The sequence below is a fragment of the Cheilinus undulatus genome, linkage group 17 (genome assembly GCF_018320785.1).
Source record: "Cheilinus undulatus linkage group 17, ASM1832078v1, whole genome shotgun sequence".
In the NCBI taxonomy this organism is placed as follows: domain Eukaryota; kingdom Metazoa; phylum Chordata; class Actinopteri; order Labriformes; family Labridae; genus Cheilinus; species Cheilinus undulatus.
Genome location: NC_054881.1, coordinates 2,383,850 through 2,405,406, shown reverse-complemented (window position 1 = coordinate 2,405,406; position 21,557 = coordinate 2,383,850). Strand labels below are relative to the sequence as shown.

At 37.8% G+C, this 21,557-nt stretch overlaps 1 protein-coding gene across 2 annotated transcripts; it reads left to right on the top strand.

Annotated features, from left to right (window-relative positions):
• Window positions 1–1,705: 1,705 nt before the first annotated feature.
• On the top strand, window positions 1,706–20,959 carry LOC121525068 (plancitoxin-1-like). 2 transcript variants are annotated; one of them, XM_041810822.1, is made up of 7 exons: window positions 1,706–1,906; window positions 4,268–4,365; window positions 4,633–4,816; window positions 8,407–8,485; window positions 18,902–19,066; window positions 19,152–19,340; window positions 20,387–20,959. In XM_041810822.1, the coding sequence occupies exons 2-7, from the start codon at window positions 4,274–4,276 to the stop codon at window positions 20,770–20,772; spliced, it is 1,095 nt and encodes a 364-aa protein (XP_041666756.1). In that variant the 5' UTR covers window positions 1,706–1,906; window positions 4,268–4,273; the 3' UTR covers window positions 20,773–20,959. The 2 variants fall into 2 exon arrangements, with proteins under 2 accessions (XP_041666756.1, XP_041666755.1); XM_041810821.1 differs by lacking the exon at window positions 1,706–1,906 and having other exon boundaries at window positions 4,239–4,365.
• Window positions 20,960–21,557: the final 598 nt, after the last annotated feature.

Genomic DNA, 21,557 nt, shown 5'->3' with positions numbered 1-21,557 from the left:
CTAACCAATAAACCTACTATTCAGCCCCCAACCAATAAACCTACTATTCAGCCCCCAACCAATAAACCTACTATTCAGCCCCTAACCAATAAACCTACTATTCAGCCCCTAACCAATAAACCTACTATTCAGCCCCTAACCAATAAACCTACTATTCAGCCCCAACCAATAAACCTACTATTCAGCCCCTAACCAATAAACCTACTATTCAGCCCCCAACCAATAAACCTACTATTCAGCCCCTAACCAATAAACCTACTATTCAGCCCCTAACCAATAAACCTACTATTCAGCCCCTAACCAATAAACCTACTATTCAGCCCCCAACCAATAAACCTACTATTCAGCCCCTAACCAATAAACCTACTATTCAGCCCCCCCTAACCAATAAACCTACTGGTGGATGGCCACCATGTCCAAACAAGGCTGTGACATCATCACGTAGGGGGCGGAGTCATGTTCTGGGCCGGATTCATGAGGAGAGAGCTGGTAGGCCCCTTTAGGGTTCATGGAGGTGTGATAATGACCTCTGCAAAGTAGATAGAGCAGGGGCCAGATTCTGAATTTGGAATCCGTTGACCATTGACTATCAACCTAAATGAGTTAGAGATCAAAGGTCAACATGATCAGTTAAAAACTCAAATTCTGAGATAAAACGTCAAACTTATGAGTTTAAAAGGTAAAAACATGACATTGCACAATATGACAAAGAATACTGAAACCATGAATTTTAACAGTACAAAATGTCAGAAACATGAGTTTTAAAGTCAAAATATGAAATAAAATTCAACATCATGAGTTTTAAAGGTAGAAAAATGGGATAGAAGTCAAGGTTAGGAGTTGAAATGTTCAGTAAATCCAGGATAAAATTCAAAATCATGATATCTAAAAATCAAAATGTGACAAACATTAAAACCATCAGTTTAAAATGTCAAAATATGACATTAAATTTCAAATTGATGAGTTTTAAAAGTCAAAATATGAAATAACATTAAAAATCATGAGTGTAAAGGTTAAAAAAATGAGATATAGTAAAAGTTGGGAGTTGAAAAAGGTCAATAAATGAGATAAAATTCAAAATCATGAGTTTTAAAGGTAGAAAATGGGATAGAAGTCAAAGTTAGGAGTTAAAATGGGCAGCAAAACTGAGATAAAAATTCAAAATCATGATATTTAACAAACAAAATACTAGACAAACATCAAAATCATCAGTTTAAAATGTCAAAATATGAGATTAAATTTCAAATTCAGGAGTTTTAAAGGTCAAAATGTGAAATAACATTAAAAATCATGAGTTTAAAGGTAAAAAAAATGAGATAAAGTAAAAGTTGGGAGTTGAAAAAGTTCAAGGCATTAAGATAAAATTAAAAAACATCACTATAAAAGGTCTAAATAGGGTTTAAAATTTTAAATTATGAATCTAAAAGGTAAAAATATGAGATAAAAAGTCGAAGTTATGAGATAAAAAATTAAGAATATGAAATAAAAAGTCAATAACTGTGAGATGGAAAATTGAAAATACAGAGAAAACACAAATTTCTCCCGGGTTCCTGACTTTTTATCAGATTATTTTACTGTTTAGTGACGGCCCTGTTTACTAGAGTGTCCTGGCAGAAGCATGTGATGATCAGGTGGACATCCCTGTTGACTCTAATCAATCAGTGATCAATACTGAAACAGATAAGAGAAAGTTTCTGCAGTAAGGATTACTGTAAAGTTCAGCTGAGTTTGTTTAGTCTCTCTGAGAATGATAAAGTTCACATCAGTGAGCGTAAAGTTCAGGCTGCTTTACAGGAATGTCAGAGTGAGTTGGGGGGGTCCAGGCTATACAGACGGATAAATAGAGGAGAGTTTCAGTGACCAGGGACAGCTGCTGATCACTTCAACCACAGAAAACCCTCTCAGAGTAAGTCCTTTTACTCCACTAGCCTCTTTGGTTAAAGGGATATTCTGGAGTTTTTGATGCTGGCTTGTATAATGTACTGGACAATAGCAGTGGTATTATTGTCCTCTGGAGGGGAAGCATAGAGGGACATTTTTCCTTTATTGTCATTTTAAAATGCAGCCTAGAAACTCTTTGTCATATTTCCTGATTTAGAGGGAACTTGAGAAGCACTTTGTCAGATTTAGTGTTTAGAGAGCACTGAGCTTATTTATGTCTACACCTAAAAGGTCACTAGGTCAATTCTGTCTCTTAAAGGGCACTGATTGTGTCTCTTTAGAGCAGGGACCAGAAAATTTGGTTATCAAGAGGGCTGCATTCATTTCACTGTCAATGCCAAAGAGCTGAACTGTTTCAGACTGTTGGATATTCTCAGTTTAACCGCTGTGATTACTAATAACAGTCAAAAGAAGAATAATTTATTAGACCAATGTTCATGTTTTTAAACTCAGGTACAAATAAAAATGTTTTTAATAAGATATACACAGAATTACATCAGTTTAAAGCTGCTTTATCAACATTCTTACTCGGCATTTTACTTTGATTTTTGTTATGATGAATATAAAATATTTTTAAAGAAACTGTTTCAGCCAATTAAATGTACCAAAAAGAAAAACAATAACTCAATATATATACAGTTCTTAACAAATGTATTAGACCACCTGTCATATTTGTCTCAGAGACCAGCCAGCATCATGAAGTGCTTTAATGCGGACTCTTTCATTTTCAGTCAGCTCTCCATGTTTTGAACAGGAATGAGGAATTTCAAACCACACCCAAATGTGAGCCGGCTCACTGGGCTTCTCTGAGAAGTCAGAAATGAATCAAGCATAACATTCAACCACTAAAACTCATTTTTCTGTTCAGGAATGACAGTAAATAACTATAATTTAACATATTAATCAAGAAATATTAATGTGCTTTACTATTTTTTCAGTTGTTTTGTAAATCAATTTATTTGAAAATTCATGGATAACAATAATAATTCTATTTTAGCATTAAAAATATCATTTGGGTTAAAGAGCTTCTACATATTGGTGTATTAACCATTGCAGAAACATCAAAAATGATTTTGGTAATTACCAATGCTGTTAATTTAGGGCAGCTGTGGCATAAACCTTACTTTGGTTAGGGTTAGGGTGCCCTTATACATTTGTTAAGCACTGTATGTAATTCAAAACATTAGTCAAATAAATAAATAATTAAGAAAAATTTCAAAAATGAATATAAAATACAAAAAAAATAATAATAAAATGAATACAAACTAGAAAATAAAATATACATTGAAGTAAAAGAAATTAATCATTTTTAAATTTTACATATGTTAGTGAAAACTGCAGCCGTATGACTAAGATATGGTACATAATTTTAGATAATGAAATAAAAACTAGAAAACAAAAAATAAAAAAGAGATTAAAAATAAATTTAAAAATGAATAAAGAAAAATTTAACATAATAACTGCCACGAAATTGAAATAAAATTGAAATAAAAGAAATTCAGAAGTTAATAAATAAATTTTAATAAAAATTCTACACATAAAGAGTTTAAGAATGAATTTCAAAAGAAATTGAAAATTTAAAGTTAATCCAAATAAAATAAAATATTATTCTAAATTAATAGACATTTGGAAATAAAGGTTTGAATAGTTTAAATTTATCAAAAAACTCAGTAAAATAACTAATCCTTTATCAGCAGCTAGAGATCACAGAGAAATGTTTCTGCTGTCATGCTTTGATGGCATTCAGGCTGATTTTTAAGGTTTATGATTTATTGGTATTTTAAAATGGACTTCAGATGATTTTTCAAATGGTAGGGCACAAGCAGAGTCAGAGTTATTTCAGTGTTCTTAAAATGATGGGGTTAGTGAGACTGTGTTGAGAAGGCTGATAAAATAAAAGCCTAAAGTTATTCCCTGATCAGTAATGTGTGAAGAAAGACAGGGTTGAGACGAAGGGGAGCCAGCCGACACGTTCCACACAGGAAACACACACCCCCTCTAGAAGGGCCATGTTATCGGCAGGCTAAAGTGCGGGGATGTTTCAGTCTTGAGGGAGGATTTGTTTCACCGATCCTCTGCTACGACTATTCAGTGCACTATTCACTAAAGATGGCTGACAGAGGATTTCTCTATGGATCAAACATCACTGATAAAACTGAGCTATGTTGGTGTTGTCTCACAATAAAATGAAATAATAAACCTGGGGGCCAGATTTAAGGCTGTTGGGGTCCGATGTGAATCAGATAGAGACTGATTCAGGGCATTTTCATTCATTAGTACCTTGAACTGATCTAACGGACGCTCCTGTGTTACTGATGTGTTCCAGGCAGTCATGTGGAGGTCAGTCCTGGTGCTCAGTTTGCTCTGTTGGGGGACCGGCGGGGCAGTGACCTGCAAAGACGAGAGAAACAACGCAGTACCCTGGTAAATAATCCCACAGACCTGATGAAGTGGTCCTTTTCCACTGAGATAAACAGATTAACAGTCAGCGCCCACGTTTGTCTTTGCTGCCTTTGACAAAGCTGCTGGAGGAAATCTGTCAGACCTCAAACTCAGAGAGAAAAGTCTGTGTGGTGGAGCTTTGGTTAAAAATGTTCAACAGTTTTATTTCTTTTACTCTGTACTACATTAACGTCAGCCTACAGGCAGTGAGAGTCTGAGCTCCCTTCTTCTCTGCTGTGTTTGGTTCAGGTACATCCTGTATAAGGCCCCCTCCCTACAGTCCAAGTCCCTGACCGGTCTGGAGTACCTGTACATCGATTCAACTACAGAGAGGACGGTACATGCCGTTCCACCCTTCTATAATGGCATCGCTGACAGAAACGGCGTCCTGGCAAACACTCTGCAGCCCATGTTCACTCCCATCAGATCCATGGTGAGATAACACACTGAGCATGCTCACTCTCATCTACCTGGGTTCAGAGACTTAGACAGTTGGTGCAGATGAACGCCTTTAATAACTGGTGGTAAAGTTGTCCCCTTCTGGCTCCGCCCATAAGGGGACCAAACTGGGGGCCCATGGAGGTCAGAAAAGCCATGGTCCACTGTGATAGCATGTTTTATTTCTAACCTGAATAATAACCACTCTTAATAAAGCAGCAATAACAACAATACTAGGACTAGGGAAGTAATGTCAGACTCCACGGCTCAGACATGACGTCCACAAACTTCGGGATGACGACGAATGAAGCAGAAAGAACCGAACACACTTAAAAGAAGCAACACAAAAACTGAGCACTGGCAAAAAAACAGGTTAGGAGTGGCTAAAGAGAGGCAGCATGGGGTCAAAGAGGAAAAATATTTGTTAAAACAGACAAATATGGAATAACAGTGGCAAAAAATGGGTTCAACAAAAGGGTAAAAATGGATTAAATGAATGGAGAAAAGCAGTTAAAGAGTGCAAAAATTAGTTAGACAAGCAACAAAAGGGTAAACATGGATGAAATGAATGGAGAAAAGCTGTTAAAGAGCTCAAAAATGGGTTAAATGAGACAAAAATGGAATAACAGTGGCAAAATGGGTTAAGAAAAGCAAAAAGAGGGTGAAAATGGATGAAATGAATGGAGAAAAGCGGTTAAAGAGCTCAGAAATGGGTTAAATGAGACAAAATGGAATAACAGTGGCAAAAATGGGTTAAGAAAAGTGAAAAGAGGGTAAAAATGGGTGAAATGAATGGTGAAAAGTGGTTAAAGAGCTCAAAAATGGGTTAAATGAGACAAAAATGGAACAACAGTGGGAAAAAGGAGTTAAGAAAAGTAGAAAAAGGGTAAAAATATGTTAAACGAATGGTGAAAAGTGGTTAAAGAGTGCTTGCCTTGCTTTCATCCTCTTGATCAGTGTACCATTTTACCATTTTAGTGTTTTCCTTCCTCATACTTATTCTCTTACATTTATTTTTTCCTTTACAGTTTTACCTCTCTTCATGTTTTTAGTTCCTATTGCTTGTCTTTTACTTGCCTTTTAAAACTGCAGTCCCCTTGGTCTCAGGTTTTGTGGTTGGGTTCCTGTGTTGGCCGGGTACTCGTTGGTTCTTTGTATTTGTTGTCTTTGTTTTTATGACGTCTCGGTTCTGGCGATGTCATGTGAAACATATCAAAACTCTTATGACTTCCATGGATTTTTTATTTCTAACAATGTTTTACTAATAATGTTGTTTGGGCTGAACATATAGTCTGGATTTTGCTGTTGTTTAGTTTCTCTTACCTTTAGTGTTCTCTTGTTGTCGTTGTTGTTTGTCGTCTTTATCTTTCGCTGGTTTCTTCTGGTTGTTTTTCTGCATGTCAAAGCAGTTTGTGAACCCCTGTTTTTAAAAGTGCTGTAAAAATAAAATAAAAGTTATTAAAAATGGGTTCAATGAGACAAAAATGGAATAACAGTGGGAAAACAGCCCAAGGACCAAAGAAGTGGAAAACAATTGTTACAGTGGCAAAAATTGGTGGAAAAACAGTAGTGAAAGAGGTTAAAGAGGGGAAAAGGGTTTAAACAGACAAAAATGGGATACCAGTCCTAACAATGGGCTGAGAATTTGGCTAAAACCCAAAATGGGTAAAAATGGGCAGAAGAAATTATGACAAGCAGTAAATGAGTGCCAAAATGGGTTTAAAGAAATGGATGAAATTAAAGGTGAAAAGTGATTAAAGAGAAACAAAATGGGTTTAACCAAACACAATTTAAATATCAACAGCAAAAAAACGTGTTAAGGAAGGCATAAAATAGGAAAAATGGGTTTAAAGTGGCAAAAAGTAATGGAGAAAAAGTGGTGAAAAGTGGTTAAAAAGAAACAAAATTGGTTGACAAAAATGGGTTAAAATAGACAAAAATGGGATAACAGCGTGAAACATGGTCTAAGAAACACCAAAATGGGTAAAAATGGGCAGAAGAAGTTAAGGAGTGCAACAACTGGTTAAAACAGAATAATGGGTGGCAAAAAAATGGTCTACGAGAGGCAAAAGTGGCAAAATGGGGTTAAAAGGGATGGAGGAAATGGTGAAAAGCAATGAAAGAGTACACAAAGGGGTTTAAAGAGACAAAATTTAAATATCAGCAGCAAAAAATGTGTTAGGAAAGGCATTAAATAGGAAAAATGGGTTTAAAGTGGTGAAAAGTGGTTAAAGAGAAAAAAAATGGGTTTAAAATGGCAAAAATGTGTTAAACAAAAAGAAAAGTCTGAAGAATGGGCTGAGAAAAGCAAAAATGGGCAAAAGAAATGGTGAAAAGCAGTTAAAGACCCTGTAAAGTAAAAATAAATCTGTATTTAGGTTTGTGGTATGATAGATCACTGTGTTATGAACCCCCAGGTCAAATTTCAGTCACGTAAAGCATCTCCAAATTTATAAAATGAAGCTTCAAATCATGAAAAATGAGGCAGTAAAATCTGCTCCAGGATGGTGTGGGCGTGTCTGTTGAATGAGCTGAAGCCACGCCCACTCAGGACACAGGTAGCCTGCAGCATTAACCCCCTCACTCATGGTGTCATACTTGGAAAAATATTTTCCCCTAAAAACATGAACCAATAAACAAAACATGCAGAACAATAACTTTGCAATGAAACATGAACATTATAGAACGAGAGTACAAGACTGAATTCCTTCGCACAAAATGAAGCAGAAGTCCCTGCTCCAGGCGACTGCTTCCTTCCACAGTATTGGAGCGTTAGAGGGGCGGGGTCATTCTCTACTGTGGGCTCATGACATCGTGAGCCCACATATTGGCCCCGCCCACATGAAACCAAGCCAGGAAAGAGATGAAATGGCCTAAATGCAGAATTCAGTCTCATGTAGATCTCAGAGTTTTCACATGTTCACAGCAACCATACTCCAACATTTCTGGTGTGTTAGGACAAAAACTTTGCAAAACTGGCTTCCAACAGGAAAAATGGAATAATAGTGGCAAAAATGGGCTAAAAAAAGAAAAAGAAAAAAAGAAAAAAAATGGGTGGGCAGCAGAAATGGTGAAAAGCAGTTAAAGAGTACATCAGCCAGTAGAAACAGAATAATGGGTGACAAAAAATGGCAAAACTGGGCAAAAAAAGGGATATGAAAGTGGCAAAAATCATCATTTAGATGAGTGTAAAGGGGCTTAAAAGCTGCTATAAAGGTGAATAAAATAAACGTCCCTGTCTAAAGCTGTTCCTAAACCAGTAAAGGTCTTCTGGTCCTCTGAACCCTAGTCCAGTCAGCAGTCTTCACCGTGGTCACAGCTGTGTGTGCTGAACCAGTCACAGACTAAAGGCTCAGGAAACATTTTCAGCAATATTCTGATATTCTGGGTTTTTGATTTTCATGAGCAGTACGCTGATGATAATCTAGTTTTTGACAAACACCTGTCCCTCACCTAAAAGAGAAGCTAACATAGATGTGTCTGCAGGGAAGTGAACATTATCTCTGCCTGCTGAACGTGGAATAACATTCATTCTAATCTGAAGCTGATCTTCTGTCCTGTTCTTCTCGTTTTGTCTCATTTCAGCCGGCTACCTTTGGATTCATCAGCTACAGCGATCAGCCTCCAGGAAGCAGAGCTAGTGACAAGTTTGGTCACAGTAAAGGTAAAAACCACCTGTGTAAGCTGTGCAGCTCTGTTTGTAATAAACACCTAGTACTGTAATCAGAGGGCTATGACTTCAATTATATTTCACAGATTAAGGATTTTACTGATATCTAATGTCTATTGAAAAAATATCGTTAAAAAAGTGAAATTAGGTCCAGATGATTTGCCTTTTGTTGCATTTCACACATTAAACAACCAGTAAACTCCCAGTTAGCCCACAGCTTATTAGCCGTCATTAGCAGCCTCACATCCTCTACGCAAAACACCAACAAAAAAAACTCTGCATTTAAAATGAACTATGTTGCTCACCGATTTTGGTCCTCATTAGCCTTCATCCCTCCACCAACTGAAGTTACGTCTTCACGGCTGTGAGCCTGGCTAGCCTGTAGCATGCTAACCGCGCGAGATTTAAAACGTGATGAAACGGGATTCCACACATTTCAGCTGGATCTCATCGCATTTGATTGAAAGTGTCACAAATGATTAATTCTATCTTCAGAGGATTCGCCAGTTCCCGCAGCATGCGAGCATCTGCCCGACCGTTATGAAAACAAAAAGACAAAAACACATGGATAGAGATAAAACCCCCTTCTCTTCCGCTGTGTTACGGGCGGAGTGATATAGCGTAGTGGTTAGGGTGCTCGCCGCCGGCGCAAGAGGTCGCTGGTTCGCGGCCCGACCAAGGTAGGTGACTCACACACAGACCCACAGGTATATAGCTGGTTTGCCCGGTGACCTGTACCCCGTGCGCGCCGTCACTCTGCCCCCCGTAATTAAAGTATACCTAAAAACCTTAAACCGGTCTCCGTGTCGTTTCTTTATGGCTTTTTCATCAATGGACTACCTGAGGCCACAGCATGGCTATTTTACAGTTCCCTCAGACATATGTTCACATTGAATTTGAGCTGAATTTTCAAGTAAATATACACGTTTAAATCATGTAATCGATGAACTGTGTGCAAAAAGTAAACCTTACTACCGTTTTTGTCATTTTATGTAAGTGTTTTGTGCTAGTAACTCACAAACCTAAATAAACCAAGTAAATGTTAATCAAATAAAGTTTTTAACAGTTTGAATCCTGCACATGCTCAGTTGAATCAGACCGTGCGCGGTGTTGCATCAGCCGGCCGACGTCTCTCACTTCTCAACAGAGCAGCGGCGTCCGGAGCTTTGACGGTAAGTTTTGAGTTTTTGGTCTTTATTTTAGAAATGAAGGTCAGTGTGCGGTTTGAGTTTGAGCTTTACGCTACTTATCTGATTCTGACATTGCTTGCTTCTCTGTGTAAATACCGTATTAGTAGCTTATCAGACGTAGAAACATGCACAGTGACTCAGACCGCAGTTAAGATGTTTTTGCCCTAGTGTTTATTACTATGACATCCAAGTATGCAGACATAGGCTCTAGCGTTATATTCCACCTCTGCAGCACTCATGAGGAGGGTTGTTTGTGTGTTAGCGGTGAAATTTCTGATAGCAGAAACAGTAGTCTGAAACAGGCTAGCAGGGTAAATGCAGCAGTTATTGACGTTAGACGGAAAAACTGTGGAAAAACGTTGCAGCATGCTTGTAAAGTCCGTATTTTTTGCCCACAAAATGACTCAATGGTTCCGTGTTTTATTGTATTTGTTAGAGCTAGATTTAAATGAGCACTTTCAGAGCACGCAGAAGAATTTTGTCTTCGGGGGTTTAGGGGAGGTTTTGCCAGTTTGGGGAGGTTTAAACGCCGGGACGAGGGCAGAGAAAACCCCGCATTTAGCTCATCTGTACAGCTGTCATGTTCCCATTTCTGAGAGGATAGTTACCCTGTAAAGCACTGCACAATAAAACTTTTGCTGACTAGCTCAGTCTGTTTTCGTTTTAATGCATCAAAACTATGAAGGTGCAGGTTGTTTAAAGACTAGACAATGAAACATGCTGGCAAAGGCATTTTGTGTTAACCAAGTGTTCCTCAAATTAAATTCAGTTAAAGAGCTTTAAAGCATTTAGCTTTAGCATGTATTAAAAATGCTTCATCTTTGTCAACAGGGAGCTGCCCAGGTGACGTCAGTTTTACAGATACAGGTGAGCTGCTTGAGTATGAACCCTTCACCTGCTGGGTCTAAAAATGGCGATTTGGACATATTTAGTTATTCTGGCTGTAAAGTAGTCAGGAAATGCCCTCAGTCTGAGAGCTTTGCTCCCTTTTCCCAGGAGTACTTGAACTTGACTTTTCAACATCTGGTTAATGATTATTGCACGTTATATGGAATTGTTAGCGGTTTAAAAGAAGAAAAACACAAAAACAGATTTGTTTTTCATGGCTTTTATGAGAAGAAATGTTGTTATTGCTCATGAAGTTTTGATTGGACATTTGAAATGTGAACCTATACATGTTTAGACCAATCACCAGTCCTTTTTGGAGTCTAGGACTCTGGGTGTGCGAAAGAGAGCTATACTAAACCTCAGTTCAGAAGATGCATCCTTCAAATCGCTGTCCTCCTCTATGAACCGTAGCGGCTGTTTTACCGTTCTTGATGGTCTCCCCGACATTATAAATGTGTGTGATAAAACACAGTCATGCACAAATGCCACTATCTAACGCTATTTTTAGAAAACCAAACACCACTCTCGCTCGCCCTCCTTTTACTCTCTTCCTTCACTCTCCTTTCTCACTGGTCTTCTGCAAAGCTGACCTTTTCATGGTGCTGTTTGACATTACTGTAATATATATACCACACATCATATATCGCCGGAAAGCACAGATTCTCAGCTCTCTGTCAGAGTTGGAATTTTTTAAATTGAGCAAACTTTCGAGGAGTTATGGTGCTGAGAATCTGTGTAGTTGTCTCTCCTAACTTCTGGTGTATTGTTATGAATGCCCACGTTATATGGTTGCGAGTACCGTGATGAACCATATATGTGAGCATGCCCACAATTCTCAGCTTTCCAACACCGTTGGAATTTTTCAAATCGGACAAACTTTGACAGAGTTATGGCAATAAAACTCCAGACATATAGAAAGGGTTAACTGAGGGGTTTGAAGGAGTAGTTGTTGGTCCAAAGCTATGACAGTAGTCTGATTCATGCATGTAAATACTTCTGTCTGCATCACATAGTTTCTTTTTCTTAAATGCATGATTTTGTAAAAAATAATGATAATAGTGGCTTAAAGTTTACGGTCATGGTTTCACTTTTATAAATGTGTCTTTTTTCTTCAAAGGTTGCCCTTCCTCCCATCCAGGCTGGACAACTGAAGACTAGGAAGCGAGGCAGACAGACTGAACTCAACGCTGGCAACCGGCAGAAAAAGTAGGCTTCCTATGTAATGAGGTGGTCATGCAAAAAAATGTTATGCAAATATATATGCAGTAAAATTAGTAATAGGTTTGTTACCTTCAGCTGTCCGTGCAAGCTGTTTCTAGATCGGCACTGCCTAGTTCGGAGCTGCTGTGCCAACTCAATGTAAGCAGACGGTATTCCGGCTTTCCCTCATCAAACTCATCAAATACACAATCCAACAACTCCAAAACGCTCTCGTGGACAAGTTGTGACCTGCACATTCACCACGCTATAAAATAATCCTGGAACATTACGAGACGGAGATGTTTTAAAGCTATATGCAAAGCTGGAACTACACTCCAGACATGGCTGCTGCACTGTGTCACTCCGCCCAGTGGTTTACTCAAGAAATAGTTCCGAGTATTTGCTTCATGTGTCCTAATGTTAAATAATTATAGGTTATTATTTCATAGCGTGGTGAATGTGCAGGTCACAACTTGTCCATGAGAGCGTTTGGGAGTTGTTGGATTGTGTATTTGATGAGGGAAAGCCGGAATACCGTCTGCTTACATTGAGTTGGCACAGCAGCTCTGAACTCGGCAGCGCCGATCTAAAAACAGCTTGCACCGACAACTGAAGGTAACAAACCTATTACTAAGACTATAGGAATTACGGCAATGGACGAATTTGCCAAAATGTTGAAGTATCCCTTTAAGTGAGTTTATCTTTTATCAAGGTTGAAATATGACTTTTTGATACCTTACACAACTCTGGTGTTTGTGTATGACAACACGAATGTCTTCACAGAACCAGAGAATTGACATAAGACACAAGGCTGTTATTTACAGCCTCATTCTTTTGTTTCATGACATAAAGTTATCCTTTTAAATAAAATCTAGTTGAGGCAGAGGTCCCACATACTGAATCAATGAGAGCAACATTCAAGCAAAATAATGCACAAGGTGTACTCTTCATTTGGACAGCAAAAATATTATTAACAATAGCCTTACATGGAAAGATTCACTGAGTTTTAATGGATATATTTACACTTTAAATTAAACCATCATTATCTTTTTTACGTAGGATTTTAAATACACGTTCTACTAACAAATTACATTTTTCTGTAGTCACTGACAGTTATTTAAGTTTGCTTCTGAACAGAGTTTTCTTAAGTTGTGCTGTCTTTTTCCTGTGTTGATGTTGCAGGAGGACAGCCGCAGGGAGATCTTGGTTGTCCACGGCATAGATGGAGAGGAACCAGTGGATGTGTCCATGTTACAACCAGCTCGCTAGGGAAAGGGAAGTAACATAAAAACCAGGATGTTAAAAGGTTTGAATAAAGTTTTTTATTGACAAAAGTAAAGTTGGTTTGACAATTGAACCAAAATGAGGCAACTGAAGACTAAATGAGTGCTGTGCAAAGTGGAAAACGAGAACAAAAAGAGACTTTAGCCTAGAGTCATTAAACGTACTAAAGTTTTACCAAAATAAAAGAAAACAAAAACCTTACTACTCTAATTAACAAAAGGAAATACAGAACAGCCCCAACTAACAAATAAAACTAAGAGTGTGTAAGAAGTAACTAATTTGGCTATACCAAAATCACAAATCTAGTGCCTCCACAAGTTTACAGAATCGTCAGAAGTTTAACAGCAATTAGCAAAGAGGCACGCGAGCATGGCTGGCTACAGCTTGCTGCCGGGTTCTGGTCAGCAGGCTCTTTTTATTCTCTGCACTCCCTTCTGGTTGGTGGATAGGGCTGTAGGACCTCCAGGCCAGTCAGACGTCCCTTGCACAGTCAGACAGTTGCATACAAACAAGAACACTCACACACACACACACACACACACTCAAAGAGGGAGAGGTAAAGTTCCCGGACGTAACAGTCCAGTCTTCTTGAAAGCTGCTAAAAAACTGCTAAAGCCTGCATGCTTCTCGTGGAGCTGATACATGCCCTGAACATTGCCTACCCACCGACTCTTTGATACACTTTTGAAGTGTTTGAAAATTTCTTCCTCAACTAGATGGAACAGAACTGTCCCCAAAGGTTAAAGCAAACTTTAAAGCTAAAATTACTGTCTCTAATTTACTGTCCATGACAAGGACTTTGGCTGCTAATGCAACCTTCAGCTAAAAATGATTTTGACAGCCTGGAACTACATCAGCAGCTAATCTGACCCTCCATAAACATGCAGCCACATGGTTCTCTGCGCTCTGACTGGCAGTGCCCTCTTCAGCTCTGAACATGTTCAACGATTATTTCATAGCGTGGTGAATGTGCAGGTCACAACTTGTCCACGAGAGCGTTTTGGAGGATTGTGTACTTGATGAGTTTGACGAGGGAAAGCAAAAATTCCGCCCGCTAATGTAGCGTTCGCGGTGCAGCTGGTTTAAGGGTCCCCCCGATCTAAAAACATCTGGCACCGACAACTGAAGGAAACAAACCTATTACTAAGACTATAGGAATTATGGCAATGGATGAATCTGCCAAAATGTTAAAGTATCCTTTTAAGGTATCAAGGTTTTAATTGTGCACTTGCTTTGCACTGTTTTAGAGCAAGTTTACATATTAAAATTATTTGATATTTATATTTTTAGTTTTTGCAAATTGCTTTTCAAATCATCATCACTCCAGACATGGCATTAGCATTGGGCATTTAAACAAGGAAGCAGCACCCCTGTGTTTGTTTGGTGTGTTGTATTACTCTGTTGGCCACTATCTGGTATTATATTTAAAGTCAATACCAATAACTTTCTTATTCTATTGGGCGTCCTTAGTTTATGGTTGTGAAATGTTTCAGGGTTTGTTGTGCAAATGTGATCGTTGTCTCATCGCTGAGTTTGATTTAAAAAAAAAATAAACACGGTTTACTGTATTTTTGCAGTCGTGTAGTTTTTACTAAAATTCTGTTAAAAGGTTTTTATAAATCATGTAACTTTAACAAAAGTAAATCAGCAACATGCATGATTATGCAGGGTTGTTTTACCTCATATAACTAAGTAATTAATAATGTCAGAAAAATAATTTAAAAACACTAAATAATTTCATAACGGTAAATATAGAAGATACATTATATTTACTTGATATTTTGGTGAAACTAATGTTCCCTTCTCTGAAAAAGGTAAATTGACTTTACTTAATTAGATCAAGTCGATAAAATTATGAGTTAAATTTGGCTTTGTAAAATTTACTTAATTTTTTCTGTAACTTTAAGCTTGTCAGTAAGTATATTTTACTTGATTCTCACAAGTAAGTTGTACATGACAATAGAGCAGTAGAATTAACTTAATTAGAGTGTGTGCAAACTGTTAGGAGGATTTAATCAAGTAAATCTAATGAGCCATTTCTTTCAGTGTATGTAGAGCTGTGTTACTCAACCCTACTCAAGCAAAGAGCCAAATTGTTGAAAAATACCCGAGCAATAGCCACAATCTAAGTGACGAAAAGTGGCAACAAAGGCTTAAAGTGGCAATAAAAATAAGCTGAAGGTGGCAAAATGGGCATAAAAAGGCAACAACCAGAAGAAAACATGGAAAAAATGGCTGAGAAGTGACAGCAAATGAGTTACAAGTGACAAAAAAAATTGTGAAAAAGCAGCAAAAATGAGTGAAGAGTGGCCATGCACTATGGTGGAGCAAAAAATCACAAATGTAAAAATCAATCAATCAATGTTGAAATAAATAGAGAAATAATTACGGATAGAAATGAATGAATAAATAAATGCAGGAATAAATAAATGCATTTAAAAAAGCAAAAATGTGGAAATATTGATGTATTTATTTGTCTTTTTTTCCTTTCATGACTCATTTATTTATTTATATGCTTCTATATTTGTTTATTTTCATATTTCCCTATTTATTTCTTAATTTTTTTAACTTTGAAGTCCATTTATTTCTTTACATATGTGTACAGGTCTTGAAATTGCACTTCATTTAAATTAACAAGTTTGTTGAAAAGCCTTTGTTTTTTGTGTAAATTCATGTGAATTTTCTAAAAGGAAAGTCAGTGAATGAAGCAGTATGTGTGGAGCTAATGTGCTGCACTGAGTTTGTCCAGAAGACGGCGCTCTGCACTCACAGTGACAAGAAGTCTTGTTGTGGGAAAAGGGGAAAAGAGCCAGGAAGCCATGAAAACGTCAGAACAAGTTTGTTTGTTTTTTTTTAAACTTTATTTGTGAATACAAATCTTACAAGCAGATTAATTTCCAAAGACAATCACTTTTGAGACTGAGCAGAACAATAAAGAAAAGAAAGAAAAACAACCATAGATAGCCAGTTAAAGGGGGAAGAAAAAGCTAATTCCCGAAGTTCAATAAACTATTCTAATTTCAGTTTCCTGGGGTCTGATCAAAGGAGAAGACTAACAAATGCTCAGAAGACACTGTGCATTTTTAGCTTTGATACCTTTTAAAGTATTAAAAAAATAGAAAGCTCTTTCAAAAAGACCAGGAAGTAACATTCGTAAACTTACATTTCTGAATAAAATGTTTTGCAAGGATTGATAGGTTATTTAACAGAAATTCCAACTTTGAATCCTCCAAAACAATGCCAAGTTTTACATTATTATATGTTAACGTTAACTTTTCCAAAATAAATCATAAGTATGACAAGAAAAGAAAAGGTGTTCCTGAGTTTGAGTAGCATTTTTGCAGAGTGTACATTGATATTAAAGTTAAGGTGCATAAAATGTCTACATGGATACATCTCATTCATCGTTTTAAAGTGCACTTCTTTGGCTTTAGGGGGAATAGGATATTTCAAATCGTTGCATGTGATTTTTCTAGAGGTGAAAACAATATTTGAGTATCCTTGTAAGTAAAAGCTCCTTTTGAAGGGTGAGGGGAAACACTCTTTTAGAGTAATGATCTTAGAAATGTGTTTTTGCTACGTTTTTCATCTGAAAAAAGACTGTTTTGGGTTCAGATGGGGAAGTGTTTCATAAAATAAGTATTCCTTGGTTGTAGTTAGAAGAGCTCTTGGATTTGCATCAACTACAACATTATATTCTTTTTGGGTGCAGTTGAAGTTATTTTTATTACAGAATTCTGTCAAATCTAAAATATTGCCTCTGTCATCCATTAAATGTAAAACAGACCAAATTCCTTGATCAAACCGCCCTTTAAAATAGAAAGATTTTTTTTAATGAATATACATCAATCGTTCCAAACTGGTGTGTTGTGGGGAGAGAAATGATGTTTAAATATGAGTTTCCAGTGATGGAGGACCTGTTGGTGGAATTTTGATAGTTTGACTGGCAGTTTACAAAATTGAAAATCACATTTTAGTCCAAATTCTTTGCCCCCAAAATCCCCAAATAATTGTAGTGGGAAGTTTAAACCAAAAATTAGTTGTGTGCTTTTCCAAAAGAATCACTGAACACCTTGAAGATGTGAGGAAAGTACTCTGCAGAATGCGTGAACATGGAATTGAAGTGCGTCCTAAGGAGTGTGAACTGTTCAAAGGTCAAATCAGACGTGTTGGCAGAATAGTGTCCGCAGATGGCATTGGTGTTGATCCAAGAGATCTGAGAGGGACCCAACTGCAGTCAAGATGGCCGACATGGGCGTCGTGATACATCCAATCCATGCCGGAAGTCCCAGGCGGAAGTTTCTTCTTTTTGTTAGACTCAGAAAAAAAACTAAAATAAATCACCTTCCCCACTGCCTTACCCTGAACCGAACCACTCAGGTTTTAATGCCTAAGCCTGACCTTAGACGTACAGACTTCCAGATGAGACTTCTGGCAAGGATTGGATGTATGTCGGCCATCTTGCCTGCATCAAGGTACTCTTGTGTGAAACTGAAAGTGAGAGAAGCAAAAACAGTAGGTGAACCCTACTGGGCTTTCTAAGCTACTACAGGTCTTTCATTCAGGACTTTCCCCGCTTTACAAGACCCTTGTTTGAACTATTGCAGAGTCTAACATCATGCACTGAAACATCTTCAGCTAAACACACAAAAAAGGACCAGATGAGGAAGAAAGTGGACAAAGGGCAGTTGTCATGAAAAACACTGATAAAGTGGACCTCCACCAGAACACCAGGCCATGGTTTGGAGGTTTGTGGACATGCTCACTAATCCACCAATCCTGGCATACCCAGACTTGGACCCCCCCTTTGTGTTGCATACAGATGCTTTGAATGAAGGTCTTGGTGCCGTACTGTATCAACGTCAGGGTGGGAAGTGGCGTGTCATAGCTCACAGATCCAGAAGTCTTCCTCCAGCAGAGCGTAAATACCACCTGACTTTTTTCAATCCACTCAACTAGTTCCACCATTTATCCTAACTTGCTAAATAACACTAACATTTTATTCAACTCTTGGTACTGTATTCATTTATTTTTATTTATTTTTACTTTTATTCATCAGGGACCATGTACAGAAAAACATTAAACTCATCAGAGTACATCATGGTACGGTATTCATAGTGAGCACAGAATTTCTACTTTGTTGAATTTTCTCAAAAAATGAAACATATTGTGACTCAAACAACTCTAAAGTCTTTAATCTTTCACATTCCTGAGAAAAAGACAAAAAAACTTGCTGCTTTTAATCCATTTTAGCTACTTCTTTTGGCTACTTTGAACCCATGTTCACTGCTTTAGCCCATTTTAGCTACTTCTTTATGCTACTTTGAACCCATGTTCACTGCTTTAGCCCATTTTAGCTACTTCTTTATGCTACTTTGAACCCATGTTCACTGCTTTGGCCCATTTTAGCCACTTCAGTTTACCAATTTCAACTCTTTTTTGCTGCTCTCTATCCTTGTTTTCCACCTTCAAACAAATTCTACCATTTCTGCCCAATTTTGTTACTTCTTATTCCACTCTTAACCCATTTTGCAAATTTTCACCCATTTTCTGTCTCTTTTTTTCACCATCATTCTGTTGTTGTACCAAAGCGTAAATAAATAAAATTCAGTTTTTGTGCTGCTTTGATTGGAGTGGTTTCTATTCAGGTCAGAAATAGAACATGGTTTTCACAGATTATCTTTACAATGGATCATGTATCGCTGTCCTCCATGGGCCCCCCATTTGGCCGGGCCCTAGAAAGACCTCCCCTTTAGTCCCCCTGCTTATACATTCATACAGTATGTAATGCCAGTCTGTATTTAGGCTCATTAATGTGACCTCAGCTCTAACTCTTCTGGTTCTCCAGGGGTCCTGATGATGGATAAAACCAGCACTGGAGTCTGGCTCTTTCACAGCACACCTCAGTTCCCTTTCAGGAGAGACCGGGATCATTTCTGGCCTGACAGCGGAACGACTAACGCCCAGATCTTTCTCTGTGTCACATTCCCCTACAGCGAGTTCAATAAGATAGGTAAAATAAAAAAACCTGAGTGTAGATCGGATGTAGATTGGTTGAACTGAAGGTCGCTGTAAACACCCTGTGTTCATGTTTCCAGGCACACATCTGCAGTACATCAGAGCTTACCCGTTTGAGCATGATCTGCCAGCGGACTTTCATCAAGAACTTCGGGACGCTGCGAACTGGGTCTCAGCTCAGCCATCCAATAACTTCATGACGCTGATGTCTACCGACCCGTTTCAGAGATTTTCCAGCATCGCTAAACGCACGTCAGAGCAGCCAAAAGGTGAGGTAGGCTGGGTTCCTGTTCAGCCAAGTTATGACCGGCCGGCTCACTGGGCTTCTCTGAGAAGTCAGAAATGAATCATGCATAACATTCAACCACTAAAACTCATTTTTCTGTTCAGGAATGACAGTAAATAACTATAATTTGACATATTAATCAGAAATATTAATGTGCTTTACTATTTTTTCAGTTGTTTTGTAAATCAGTAAATTTGAAAATTCATGGATAACAATAATAATTCTATTTTAGCATTAAAAATATCATTTGGGTTAAAGAGCTTCTACATATTGTTGTATTAACCATTGCAGAAACATCAAAAATGACTGGTAATTACCAATGCTGTTGATTTAGGGCAGCTGTGGCAGGAAGCTTACTTTGGTTAGGGTTAGGGTGGGCTAATACATTTGTTAAGCGCTGTATATGTTTTGTATCTCATTTGATTCATTAGGTGTTTTTGGTAACTGATAATCCAATTGAGGGCATTTTTAGTATTTATCAGGTTGTATTCAGAATTATTAAAAATAATTTATTGATCATATTGATTAGATAGAGGTATCATAAAAGTAAGTCACTTTTTCATCAGTGTCGTTGCCAGCTGTGGCCCATTTTTTGCTGCTTAATTTTACTACTTTGTTCCCAGTTCTGCTGCTTTTCTAACTGCTTTATGCTGTAAACATGAAGAATTTCTTGCCCTTCATGTCCCAACCAGCAGCATTATTGACCCAAACCCATGGCAGATACCTCAGAGTGTCCGTACTTTTGTAAAATCTCATGGTGGAGGTGGTGTAAGGAGTGGGGTGATAAACCAGCATGTAAACATCACTGAAGCTACTCCCTCGCTGGGACGTCCCTGATTTTACTGACTTAAATAGAGGCAAACGTGACAAACGTGTACATGAATATCTTCATCTATTACTGCTGCAGCTCTACGTAGTGGTCAGTGGTAGCTGTGAGCGTCCTCTTTCTCCTCCTCCAGAGGTCACATGACTGAAGCTATGAGTTTTAACTCACTAGATGTAAAGTAACTCGTGTCTTTCTTCTTACAGATGGAGATCTTTACGTCACCCTTGCACAAGGACTCAACAGTGACGTTCACGTCCAGACGTGGGGCGGCCAGCCTGATCGTAAACGTTCGCTTTGCATTATTGGTTATAAGAAAGTGTTGAACGTCAAGAGTATCTCGACCTACCTGGGTGACTGGGAGCCTGGGAACGACCACTCTAAGTGGTGTGTGACTAAGAGCCAAGATAACCTCTGGGTCTGTATCGGTGATGTAAACAGGGCGACGACGCAGTACCAGAGGTGGGGGGGTGCTCTGTGCATGGAAAACGCCAGGATACAGCACGCATTTCTGCAGTTTGCCAGGGCCACTGATGACTGCTCAGCTTTAGACTCAATGAGAGAGTTCTATGGGTTACAGTTAACTGGATAGTGAATCCTTCGCTAACCCTTCCTGTTAGATCAGGGGTGTCAAACTCAAGGCCCGGGGGCCAAACCCGGCCCGTGATGCAGTTATACCCGACCCACCAGATCATATGATATTTTATTAGAACTGGTCCACCAGTATGAGGTCTGCAGATTTCCTCCAGTATAAAAATATAAACTTAACCTTGATGATTTAAAAAAAATCCTTGTTGAATCATAAAAATTAGAAAGAGTAAACAGTAAAAATAACTAGATAAAAAGTCAGGAATGTAGGAGAAATTTGTGTTTCCTCTATATTTTCAATTTTACATCTCACAGTTATGACAAAAAGTTACGGTTTTGACTTTATAATTTCATATTTTAACTTTTAAATCTCATAACTTTGACTTTTTATCTCAAATTTTTACCATCTAGAGCTATAATTTTACATTTTGAATCCTATTTTGACCTTTTAAAGTCATGATTTTGGCTTTTATCTTACATTTTGACCTTTTTCAACTCCTAACTTGGACTTTAATCTTGATTATTTACATTTAAAACTCATGATTTTAAATGTTATTTCATATTTTGACTTTTAAAACGCATGAATTTGAAATTTAATTACATATTTGGACATAGTTAACTTATGATTTTGATGTTTATCTCGCATTTTGGTTGTTAAATATCACGATTTTGAATTTTATCCCAGTCTTGCTGACCATTTCAACTCCTAACTTTGACTTTTATCTCATTTTTCTACCTTTAAAACTCATGATTTTGAATTTTACTTCATATTTTGACTTTTAAAACTCG

Excerpts from the sequence above, each read along its gene's own strand:
- LOC121525068 (XM_041810822.1), top strand. The coding sequence starts at position 4,274 with ATGTGGAGGTCAGTCCTGGTGCTCAGTTTGCTCTGTTGGGGGACCGGC. Across the intron at positions 4,366-4,632 it reads AGAAACAACGCAGTACCCTG|GTACATCCTGTATAAGGCCC; the intron begins GTAAATAATCCC and ends TGTTTGGTTCAG. Across the intron at positions 19,341-20,386 it reads CACGTCAGAGCAGCCAAAAG|ATGGAGATCTTTACGTCACC; the intron begins GTGAGGTAGGCT and ends TTCTTCTTACAG.